General features: G+C 35.4%; 1 protein-coding gene across 4 annotated transcripts in view; it reads left to right on the top strand.

Moving 5' to 3' along the window:
- Klp10A (kinesin-like protein 10A) overlaps positions 1 to 12,831 on the top strand; it is a 469,762-nt gene that overhangs the window by 142,579 nt on the left and 314,352 nt on the right. For all 4 annotated transcript variants that reach the window (XM_090390589.1, XM_090390588.1, XM_090390590.1 and 1 more), the window contains one exon: positions 12,325 to 12,478. In XM_090390589.1, coding sequence (XP_090246715.1) covers positions 12,325 to 12,478 — 154 coding nt within the window. The remainder of the gene's footprint in view (positions 1 to 12,324; positions 12,479 to 12,831) is intronic.

The raw sequence follows: 12,831 nt of genomic DNA, 5'->3' as shown, positions 1-12,831 counted from the left end.
TTATAATTAATGAATTAAAATACCATTTATGGAAGGTTAGGAAGAAACATGAATTTGAAAACCAGCAATATATGACATACAAATGCTTTACAATATTGTATTGTAAAAATGTTATTGTCCAGTCAAATGATTTTTGTATTTAGAAAAAAGCATTCTAGGAGAGATCAAATTTTTGGCTAGGTGGTGTAGACCACTCATATTATGCAATATTCACCAGGGGAAGATAAAATTCTGTCCATTCTTGTCAATGTAGTCTTATTGTTAGTTGCAGGGATGACTGGAGAGCAGTCCCAGGCAGAGAAAGCCAATGCAAGGCAGTTAACTCAGATAAGGCTTAACCACCTTGGTATCGGTCATCTTTGTGCTTTAGTTTCAATTGGCCTTTTGGTTGTTCATCTTCATGAGACTAGTGAAAAAAGGAAAACTGATAGCCTTTGGCAACATGATGATATAAAAATGCTGAGGCCTTTTCTCTATCTCTTATAATCTGTCTTTTCTTTTTCCTAATATTATCAGGCTCCCTTGCACTCCTATACTAACTATTCTATGCGTATGATAAGCACCCCTTTACTCTTTCACCTCAGTAAAGGTCAAAACCAGTCTGGGTAGTGGCCCTTCCCATAGTGCATAGCATTATACATGTTCGTAAGGACATGTGACTTCACATCAATTGCTGTAGTATCTCATAATGCAAGCCACATGTCCTTACGACATGTATAATGCTTTTTCATGTTTTCATGTTTCCATGTTTCAATGTTTCCATACTATGCACTATGGAAAGGGCCACTACCCAGACTGGTTTTGACCTTTATTGAGGTGAAAGAGTAATAGGGTGTTTATCATAGGCAGAATAGTTAGTATAGGAGTGCAAGGGAGCCTGATAATATTAGGAAAAAGAAAAGACAGATTATAAGAGATAGAGAAAAGGCCTCAGCTCTTTTATATCATCATATAGCCAAAGGCTCTGAGTTAACCGCTTTGAGTTGGCCTTTTGTCCAGTCATGACGTTACTTCATATGCAGAACTTTGTTTGTTTGCTTAAACTTGGATAAAGGATGAAACCAAGAATATAATTTCTTGGCATCTTTAATTTGTAGTATAACCAAGTAGAAAAAAAAAACTTTCAACAAAACCCATGATACAGTTTTTAAATTTTAAGCAGCTTAAGTAAGAATTGCAATCCTTCTTTGGTGGTGGCTGAAGTACTGCCACTTATCTATCATATCCACATGTCAGTGTCGATTTTTTTTTTTTTTTGAGGGGTAGATGCTTATGTTATAATTCAATAAGTTTTCTTCGCATATCTCGGATGTGGCTAGCGTTGTATCAAAATCAAAGAATAACATTCCAATTAAAGAAATATCATCACTTAAAAAGTTATATAGGAATAAATAAATTGTAACTAAAGCCAATAAGGGAAATTCTGCTACTATTGTGAACCTAGCATATCACAATAGCAAAATGAATCATCTTCGTAGTGACTCCTCTTTATCATATTGGAATTGGGTTGGAATTCTTCAAAATTCCAAGAGAAAAAAAAGTGTATAAATTATTAAATAAAAGAGTTATATCTTATCCCAAAGAAATTACCAAAAAAACTTAAACCTTATGTCAAACCACCCTGGATATATAGAGTCCTTAAAATTCACAAACCTAATTTGATAGATGTTTGGCCAGTTTGTAGGTGGGGGTCAATGCTGGATGAGGAGAATTGGAGAGGGGTATTAGGTTTGTAAATTTTAAGGACTCTGTATATCGAGGGTGGTTTGACATAAGGTTTAAGTTTTCTTGATAATTTCTTTGGGATAAGATATAACTTTTTTATTTAATAATTTATATGCTTTTTTTCCCTCTTGGGATTTTGTATCTGTTAAACATTAAATGCTCTGCATTTCAAAATTTACATTAATAAAAAAAATCTTACTTTTAACTATTCTGACATCATTATCAGTTTCAATGTTCCTTCACATTTTTACTAATATATATTTGACCGAGATCCTGAACCTCATTAAGCTACATTTCTTCCCTGACATAGTTGAATTGTTCAGATTCACCATGTATGCAGGTTATTTCCTATGCAAAGGAAAAATATACAAACAACTGCTGGTTGGGACTGCAATGAGGTCACCCCCCCCCCCCTCCTCCACCAAAGCTAACTACTATATGTAAGATTTTGAAAACCAAGCACTCAACACAGCCACACATAAACCAGTAGTGTGGCTGTGCCATGTTGATGATGTGTTTGGCCTCATGGTCCAGACACATGAGATACATTTTAGTGCATCTTAACAGCCGACATTCTAAAATAAACTCATAGAAAATAGCAGTTGTCTTCCTTTTTAGATACATTAGTGACACCACTTCCTAATGGCTCATTATCCTTATCCATTTACAAAAAAACCCATTCATACAGGAAGGTATTTACATAAACAGTAACCACCATTCTTCCCAACACATTGTCATCCTCAAAACACATAATCACCAAGCCAGGGTTATTTCTTCAATTGACACATCCCTTGAAACTGAGCTCAGGGATTTTTGCAAAACCTTTTTAGCCAATGGCTATAGCCCATATGAAAGAGATAAAATATTGTTTGCCTCCCAATCCTTCATACAGTAAACACACAAGATCAGAGTAAAACCATTTGATATATTAAGTATATCAGAAAAAATAGTCAAAGTTCTCTGTAAATGTGATCTCCATGCCACTTTCAAACCTTTCATTCAGATACATATATACCAGTGGTGTTAAACCTTTTTTACTATGCTAGCTACTTTTCTATAATAAGTTATTCGGCGATCTACTCCCTTATATAGATCACGTTCCCCCAACCTGATATCTGATTATGCACAAATAAACAACTTTAAAAAAATACACAATTAAAAACTTTATTTGTGTATTTAAAAATTTATTTATCACTTTTAATTATTTTAATACAAAAAAAAAAAAAAAAAAAAATATATATATATATATATATATATATATATTGGAATAAAATATTTATTTCTCTATTTTGGAAAACCAAAGTTAGAAAAAACAACAGATTGATTACAAACTCACAAGTTACAGGAAATGCTGGTTGATAAGAAAAAAAAAAAAAAGAAAAAAAAAAACAAAGTTAATGTGAAATTTGGTATCGTTTGGACCTTGCAATATTTTCATAGTCAAGTTGATATGAAGAAGTGGCCATGATCATCCAAATGATCATTTGTAATTTGGTTTCTTAATTGATTTTTTATGACGGTCATATTTGAAAAAGCGGATTCTGAGAAAAAGTTTGTCGATCCGAAACACGACAGAATTTTTTGTGCAATATTGGGAATTTTTCATGTGCATACTTCCAAATGACTTCGTTGTTTATTGATTTTAAATGTAAACTATTCTGAATGTTTATTATCTCAAGTTCTACTTCAGCTTGGTTTATATCAAACAACCCACTAATTTTATTTGAAATTTCTGTGATGTTCAAGTTTTCTTGAAATGGATTATTGATAAAAGATACAATCATTTCAGTTTTATTAAAATCTTTAAATCTTGAATTTATTTCTTCTTCAACTAATTCTATTTCACAAATAAATTCTTTTAAATCATAGCAAAGCATTTCTTGATTTTGTTCAAAAAATTGTAATAAATATGGGAGATGTCTAAATTCGCAGTCATTTATATTTTTCTTTAATAAAAGTAAGTATTGTTGGAAAGTTTTCATTGAACTTAACATGTCAATTAAATTTTTATCTCTACCTTGTAACTCTAAATTTAAATTGTTTAATTTCGTACAGAAATCTACTAAAAATGATAAGTGTAACAACCATCTTTTATCACTGAATTGTGGATGAATATCTCCTTTTTCATCAAGAAAAATTTTTATATCGTTAATTAATATAAGAAATCTTTCTAAAAATTGACTTCTGCTGAGCCAGCGAACATTATTGTACAACAGAAGTTCCCTATCATCATCTGCCTGTAATTTAAATAACAGCCATTGCAGTGCTTTTCCTCAAACAGAATTTACAATTTTAAATGTAATATCCAAAACATCTTTTGTGTTTAATCTTTTACTACAAAGTACTTGTTGGTGAATAATACAGTGGTACGTTAAAAAATCTGGATATTTGTCATCATTTTTACATTATGAAATGAAGTCTGATTTATTACCTATCATTGCAGCAGCACCATCAGTAGTAATAGACACAAGTTTCAAAAGCGAAAGTTTGTGTTGTTTCACAAATTCCTCAAATGCCGAAAAAATGTCTTCTCCCCTAGTCCTTCCCAATAATGGTATAATTTTCAAAAGTTCTTCTTTACTTGAATAATCTTGAAATACCATGCGAATAAATACCATTAACTGAGCAATATCAGTGAAGTCGTTTGATTCATCAAATTGTAATGAAAATGCAACACACTGGTGAATATCTGACATTAACCTAGCCTTTATGTTGGAGGTTTAATGGATTTTTTACAACACTCAAAAATAATTAAAATAGAATTTAATACTTCCTATATTTCATCCTAGTCACTAGGACATCTACGGGGATTACAAAAACAATTAATGTAACATGCACACAAAAACTTACAGTACTAAGCCCAACCACGTGGGTGACACTAAAGTCCTATCTAGGTGGAGCGCCTTCTAAGGGCAGTAGTAGGTGGCCTGGAATGTAAGGTGGGACCTCTGGTGATGAGTGTTTCACAAATCTTCGGAAACTTAATGCAACCGTATTTATTAAGATTTGGTTGGTTTCTGAGAGCTGCTGCTGCTGCTAAGAAAAGTCTCTTTTTTTGAATTTGCTGTGGTGGAGCATGGTGGTTTTCTTCCATGATACTCTGTGGGTGGTGTCCAAAACATGGTCATAGTTGTGTTTAACGATGTATGACTTGTGTTCCTCCAGGCGGATGGTTGCTGATCTGCCTGTCTGTCCAAAGTACACAAGCTTACAGGAACAGGGTACTTTGTAAACTCCTGGCAGCGAGAGAGGAGGGAGCTGATCTTTCGTAGAACGGATAAGGGTAGCAAGTTTGCGGTAGGGCTTATATGCTGTGTGTAGGTTATACTTTTTTAGTATCTTGGCTATTTTTTCCGAAGTGCCATGGATGTAGGGTATGGTGATGGCATTTTTAAAATCTTGTTGACGAGAGGGACGGGGAATGGGGGAGGAACTGATTATTTTTTTGATGCTGTGATCGCTGTAGCCATTGGAGAGGAAAGTGCTGTGTATGTGGTTAAGCTCAGTAGTGAGGGCAGTTCCACTGGAACAAAGATTGTGTACTCTCTTGGTAAGAGTTTTAATGATGCCATATTGTTGCGAGGGGGTGGTGGTGGGAGAGTTTGTGAATGTATCTGCCTGTGTGTGTGTGGGTTTTCTGTATACAGTGAAGGCAAGTATATCATTAGGCAGGCGTGTGACTAAGGTGTCTAGGAAGGGTAAACAATTGTTCTTTTGCTTTTCCATAGTAAACTGGATTCTTGGATGTAGGCTATTGAGATGACTGAGGAAGGAGTCTAACGTGTCTGGGCCGTGAGGCCAAATAGAGAACACATCATCTACATATCTTAGCGAGATAGAAGGTTTGAGTGGGGCTGAGTCTATGGCTCGTTTTTCTAAATCTTCCATATAGAAATTGGCAAGGGGGGGGGTGAGAGGGGGGAACCCATGGCGGTTCCCTCTATCTGCTTGTAGATTTTGTTCTTCCAAGAGAAATACCCAGAATACGTGTGTAGAGGCTTAAGTGCTGTGAGGACATCATGTTGGAGGCTTAATGGATTTTTTACAACACTCAAAAAGAATTAAAATAGAATTTAATACTTCCTATATTTCGTCCTAGTCACTAGGACATCTACAGGGATTACAAAAGCAATTAATGTAACATATACACAAATAACAAACAATACTAAGCCCAACCACGTGGGTGACACTAAAGTCCTATCTAGGTAGAGCGCCCTCTAAGGGCAGTAGTAGGTGGCCTGGAATGTAAGGTGGGAACTCTGGTGATGAGTGTTTCCCAAATCTTCGGAAGCTTAATGCAACCATATTTATTGAGATTTGGTTGGTTTTTGAGAGCTGCTGCTGCTTCTAGAGACTTTTCTTAGAAGCAGCAGCAGCTCTCAAAAACCAACCAAATCTCAATAAATATGGTTGCATTAAGCTTCCGAAGATTTGGGAAACACTCATCACCAGAGTTCCCACCTTACATTCCAGGCCACCTACTACTGCCCTTAGAGGGCGCTCTACCTAGATAGGACTTTAGTGTCACCCACGTGGTTGGGCTTAGTATTGTTTGTTATTTGTGCATATGTTACATTAATTGTTTTTGTAATCCCCGTAGATGTCCTAGTGACTAGGACGAAATATAGGAAGTATTAAATTCTATTTTAATTCTTTTTGAGTGTTGTAAAAAATCCATTAAGCCTCCAACATGAAGAAATACCCAGAGTTGATGGCAAAGGAAAAGAGATCTAAGATGTCAGAGGGAAAAACGTTTTCTAAGAGAGATAAAGTGTCAGTTAAGGGAATATTGGTAAACAAAGAGGAGATATCAATGCATACTAATATGTCTGTATTATTCAAGGTTAAATTTTCTGTGAGGGCTTTAAAGTGGGTTGAGTTTTTTATATAGGAAGCGGAATTTCCGGTGAGGGGGGGGGGACAGAGTTGGCCAGCTGTTTAGACAGTCTGTAACAAGGTGCATTGGTGGCATCTACTATAGGCCTGAGTGGGGAATTGGGTTTGTGGATTTTTGGTAAACCGTATATTCGGGGGGGAGCAGAAAGGTTTAAGTTTTTTTCGTGACGTCAGGGGGCCAGGAGGTTACTTTTTTAAGTAAGATTTTTAATTTCTTAACTTGTGTTTTTGTGGGATCATGTTCTAGAGGGATGTAGGTAGCGCGATCGCGGAGGATAATGTTCATTTTACGATTGTATTCGCTGGTAATAAGAACGACTGTGGCATTACCCTTATCTGCTCTGGTGACGACGATACTTTTTTCTTTGCGTAGTTTCAGGAGAGCCATGCATTGGGCATACGATAAGTTACTTTTTGGAGGCGAAGAGTGAGCGAGGATGTTGGCAACGTCAAGTCTGATGTTGTTGGCTACCTCCGACGGTAAGCGACCGATCCCCCGTTCGACGTTAACCATTACATCGAGCACCGGCACCTCTTTCGGGGCGATGGCAAAATTACAGCCGAGGCAAAGGGCGCTGACGGTATCATCGTTGAACCTTTTGGAAGAGAGGTTTATTACTGTCTGGTGCGGTTGAATTTGTGGTTGTGGTTTGTCTTTAACCAGGTTGCTGTTTTTCTTGACGTGTTTGTTTTTTATTTTTTGAAATTCTCTCTGCGCGGAAATTTCCGAAAGAGAAAGATTTCCGATCAAGAAAGAGAGACTTTTCTTAGAAGCAGCAGCAGCTCTCAGAAACCAACCAAATCTTAATAAATACGGTTGCATTAAGCTTTCGAAGATTTGGGAAACACTCATCACCAGAAGTCCCACCTTACATTCCAGGCCACCTACTACCGCCCTTAGAGGGTGCTCCACCTAGATAGGACTTTAGTGTCACCCACGTGGTTGGGCTTAGTATTGTAAGTTTTTGTGTGCATGTTACATTAATTGTTTTTGTAATCCCCGTAGATGTCCTAGTGACTAGGGCAAAATATAGGAAGTATTAAATTCTATTTTAATTCTTTTTGAGTGTTGTAAAAAATCCATTAAACCTCCAACATAATGTCCTCACAGCACTTAAGCCTCTACACAAGTATTAACCTGGCCTGGAAACTTTTCTCCGACAATTGGAACTCTTCCTTTTGGCAATTTGAAACCTTGTCTGCAGCCTAGAAGTAGTCTCTCTCTCTCTCTAGTGACGTCTCAAACCGAGAAGTTCCTTTCTGGAAGCGGGACACTCATCTCTCAAGCAACGTGGATCCGGGCAGTCTCTCTGATGGTGACTCTGGACCGGGCGGCTTCCTCTCTGACATGACAACAATTCTGGAACCGGGACCCCTTCTGCTTGCTTCAGTCCCTTTTTATTAGGCCTCCTGTGAGACCTCACATGAAGTTTGGCAACCCCCCAAAGAATCGGTATGAGTCTTTCATCTTAAGTTTTAAGTTCGGCACGCCTTTTGTTCTCCTCCGCTTTCTTTTGATTGTAAGATGCTGGCCATCGGAAAGTTGTTTGAACTCTTTCTGACTGACTTCGGTGATGTTTACACTTAGAGCCTGCCAGCCTTTCTCATACATACAAGTTTTAATAACAATCTTTCTAATGCCGCCATGTACAGCTTCGGCAACAAAAACATTGCCTTTGTTTTTAACACTCTAACATATTCTTATTAAAGCAGTATATACAGTTAGCTTCAAAAGAGTTATTTACCAAAACATCTAATACAAACTATACCGAGGCAAACAAAGTTTATTTTTTTATAATATTCACATGGGACTTAACCTAAGTAAAAAATCTATGTAATGTGCTTTGGAATATTTAATATTTAAGCTGCAATCGAGTTTTTACACTTGGCTTATAATCGTATTCACTCTGCTCGCTATTTGACTTCCACTGATCCAAATTAATTCATTCACCTGGACTTATTAAGAAAATTACTGATTTGACAATTTTAACGAAAAATAAATAATCAATAGCAATACATTTAAAGCGAATTAAAAATAATACAAAATAATGATAAATAAAATATTATGATTTCAGTTTTAATTAAATTTGTAAGTAAGGAGAAATACACGAGATCAACCAAAAATCGATCTCTTGTGTATTGATCGATGGGTTGAACACCCCCTGATATATACATTCTCCTAATGATCAACTGCATCCTCTTGAACATTCCAGAATATATGAAGTTCCCTGTGTCTGCAGTTTGTCCTACTTTGTACAGACTGCTAGATCAGTTAACATCCACCTTGAAGAACACAAAAATTACATCTAAGATCATATCTATGGCAGTAAGGATTGGCAGATCATGCTCTGGATACCCTTTCACATAGGGTCAGATGGAGAGAAATATCTATAATACATAGATGTCATTATAAGTCTGCGAGACTATTTTCAGAATCAGTATTAGCTGTGAAGCACTTTCCCAACCTCAAGTCTGGTTGCATTAATTTGACAAAGATCTTGGAGACTCATTTTCAGACCTGATAACCTGACTTTGCCAAATTAATTTTATGGTTATCTCAACCATAGAGGATGCCATATAAAGACATTATTTCTGTTGTCAGTTACAATTTAAATTGATTTTCACAATTAGTAGTTTAATGCTGTGTGCTTGTCATAGTTATAATTTCGGTGATGTTGGGTAGAAAACCAGTGAAATATTAGCAAGTTTAATAAATTTATTTTTTTGCTCTCTCGTTATTGTTTACACTGTAAAGCATTATTATGAAGAGAAGATAAATATCAGGAAAGTGGGAAATTTTCTGGAAGCTATTGGAAAAGCTTAGAAATGGAGGAATGAGTACTCTAGATGTCTGGAGTAATTTGCTTTGAAAGTTGCTAAACTAAATCATTTACAGCATGATTGATAGAAAGCATTCAAGAGGAATGCAGTTAGGAATATCAATATTTGAGATAGAAAATATCATCAACAACTTGAAATATGGAAAGGCAGCTGTAGTGGATGATATTTCACCAGAAATGCTCAAATATGGAGGCATACAAGTTTTGCATTGGCAATGCTGTATAATTCAGAAGGTGTAATTCCAGTTGATTACAATAGAACTCTAATAGTTCCCATTTCAATAAAGGGGAATAAACCAATGTGAGATTTACAGATGAATTTCTCTCATGAGGGTTCCAGGTAAGATTCATGTAAGCATACTTGAGAAGAGGCTAAGAAAAATTGCAGAAGAGAAACTTGGAGAAGCTGGGTTCAGGCCAAATAGAGGTTGTCAGACCAGATTTTCACTTGATCAAAAACAGTTTTGAAATTGTGGGAGTAAAATAAGATCTGTACTTCAGTTTTGTAGAACTGGAAAAGGCATACAACAAGCTGCCAAGAGGATAAACTTTTCAAAATGCTTAATTATATGGGGTAAATGGAACTGTATACAACACAATACATAGTCTGATTTAAGTTATAAATCAGCAGTTAGAATTGAAGGAAATATATAAGATGATAATCTGATGCAAAATCAAGTGGACAAGGGGTGCACAGTAAACTTTATCAAGTAACCCTGGGTTACTTGATAAAGCTGCTTTTAAGGAATATAAATGTCAGAGTTTCTCATTTTTATTTATTTTAGAACTAGGATATGAAGGAAGGACTTATCATTATGAATCTATTGGACATTGGAAGTTATTGGAGAGCAAGCCAGGTGGAATGAACGGAGTGAATAGTTAGACAAAACCCAGAATAGAGAACTTAAATAATGAGGGATTTTTTTTGAAATATAAAAATTAAAAATCAATGACTGTGTGAGAGAAAATTGAAGATATATAAATTTGTGGTGGTGGTGATGATGAACTCAGACTGAATAAGTCACTCACATGTCAGTTATCTGAAGAACAGAGCATAATAACTGAATGCATAATCCTGTTGTACCCTACCATACCATATAGTGAACTTGTGCTTTCATTTTGATCTTGCTATATTGAATATGCCATCTTGTGAAATATACTGAGTAATGTCCAGACATGAAGGAAAGGTATGGTATATATTTATGATTGATTTTAGTCAAAGGGCACCCAAGGATGTCTTAATGTCTAACATGGGAGGAAAAAGGTACATCATATGTTTATGGTTGATTTGAGCCATGGGATACTAGAGGATATCTTATACAATACCATATTTGCAGTAGCCTACGATGCTCGATATTCTGTTGTCCTGTTCTTTAGATGCCATTATGGCACTTGGAATCTTCTCCTATCTTGAGTTCCACCTTTATATGCCTGTGTGAGAGATCTATGTATCTATTCAGGCCTCTCTATGTGGGGTATTTGTTTTCCTTTATTTACTATCCCTGTCCTCTTTTTTTCTCACCCTCTTGTTTCCTCAATAAATTCTCAATAGCTTGTCTGTTCTTTGTCAGTATCTCCAGAACCTTCCAATGACCACTTAATTATTTTCTTAGAAAAGACTTCCTTTATATTCCAGTTTTAAAACCTGACAAAGTTTAAAAAAAAAAAAAAAAAAAAACTAACATTATTAACTTGCTGTCTGTTTACCGGCAGTAATACGAGGACAAGGTCAGCAAGTTGGGGAAAAAAAAACAGCAGAACAAATGAATTGGAAATGAATGCTTTTCAGTATGCAGTTACGCCTAGGATGATGACAGCACATGTAGTAGACACGCATATTCATGTTTTGTAGCTGCTTTTTAACAGTCTAAAATGGCAGCTGTTCTTGAGGAGTGTACAACTATCAAACAGTTGGGATTCCCAAGGTACTGCTAGTCCATTTTCAGAAACATGGTGAAAATGTGAATGCCATATCATACTGTGAAATTTTATTGAAGCTTCAGGATTCAATTTGCTGAAAATGTCCAGGCCTACTTGGAGAGTATTGTTTTTAGACTGAATAAACCACTCAGCAGTCATCTGATGAATAGAGCATAATAACAATGTCGAATCTTGTTGCACCATAGCATGTAATTAACTTGCAATGTCAGCCAACTCCTCACTTCACTTTCAGTTGAAAATGAAGTGCAGAGTTGGCTGAGACAACAGACAAATTCTATGCTGCTGGTTTTGAAGGACCTAAACATTGATGGGACAAGTATATAAATATTGAAAGGGATTATGTAACAAAATGTTTTTCTGAGGTTTACATGTTGATTTGTTTTATTTTTTATAAACATTTGTAACTGACACTTTTCCTTGTAATATATAAAACTGCTTGTTGGAGTTAAGAATTTGAATACAACATCCCTGAACTATATAATCAGAAAATTGATGATGTTGAATAACAACATCTGAGGCTAATAAATTATTAGTGTGACATCACACTATTCATAAGCAGTACTTTGTTCTTCCTCTAACACAGATATTGTTTAGCAAAGTAATTTGTTTTCAACTATGTTTATAGGCATAATTGAAAAGCAGCATGGATCAAAAAGATTGCTTGGATTTAAATTTTGATCTTGCCATTACCAGATCAGTGAACTAGTTCTTTTGGAGAATTTTTTAAATGCTTATTTTAAACATTACACATAGATTGATTTGTCTGTATTGCAGATCATGTTACTGAACAATTGGCACAAAAATCTGTCATTAAAATTTTTCTTCCCCATCAAATATTTGATCAGTTTTTAGATCAAAGAAATTAACAGTTTTACATTATATCAAACATTATATTCTACATGTGTGTGATTTTCTCTTGTAGCTCGGAGGCGTTCAAATGTTGTTAAAGAAGTGGACAAAATTAAAAAGCAAAGGGAAGAACGAAGGGCCCGTCAAGCAGAAAAAAAGGCAGAGCAAATGGAATTAATGAATCTTGATCCTGGCAATCCAAATTGGGAATTTCTCGGAATGATAAGGTTTATATCAAACCATTAAATTAAAGCAGTATAATCACTTTTTTTTGATCTTTGTACATTTGATTTAATGGTTAATGATGATTGAAAAATATATACAACTTCTTAATTTGTGTTACTTCTCACTTTAACGGAATTGATGATCAACAACAAATGACAGTATGATGTTGAAGATAGCTATGCACGATGATCAAAGAAGTTGGATAAAAGAGAATAGATGAGCATGCTGTTTGTGTTTTGGTCTCATTCTTGATGTTTAACTTGTCTTAACTTGATTTATTGAGCTTTAATTTTTCAGTAAGCATGTATTCTGCAGAAAAAACAAGATTACTTGTCTGCATCATTGGAATTGTCAA

The sequence above is a fragment of the Typopeltis vanoorti genome, chromosome 3 (assembly GCF_054136105.1).
Source record: "Typopeltis vanoorti isolate ZY-2024b chromosome 3, IOZ_Tvanoo_1.0, whole genome shotgun sequence".
In the NCBI taxonomy this organism is placed as follows: domain Eukaryota; kingdom Metazoa; phylum Arthropoda; class Arachnida; order Uropygi; family Thelyphonidae; genus Typopeltis; species Typopeltis vanoorti.
This window is presented reverse-complemented; position numbering and strand designations above follow the sequence as displayed.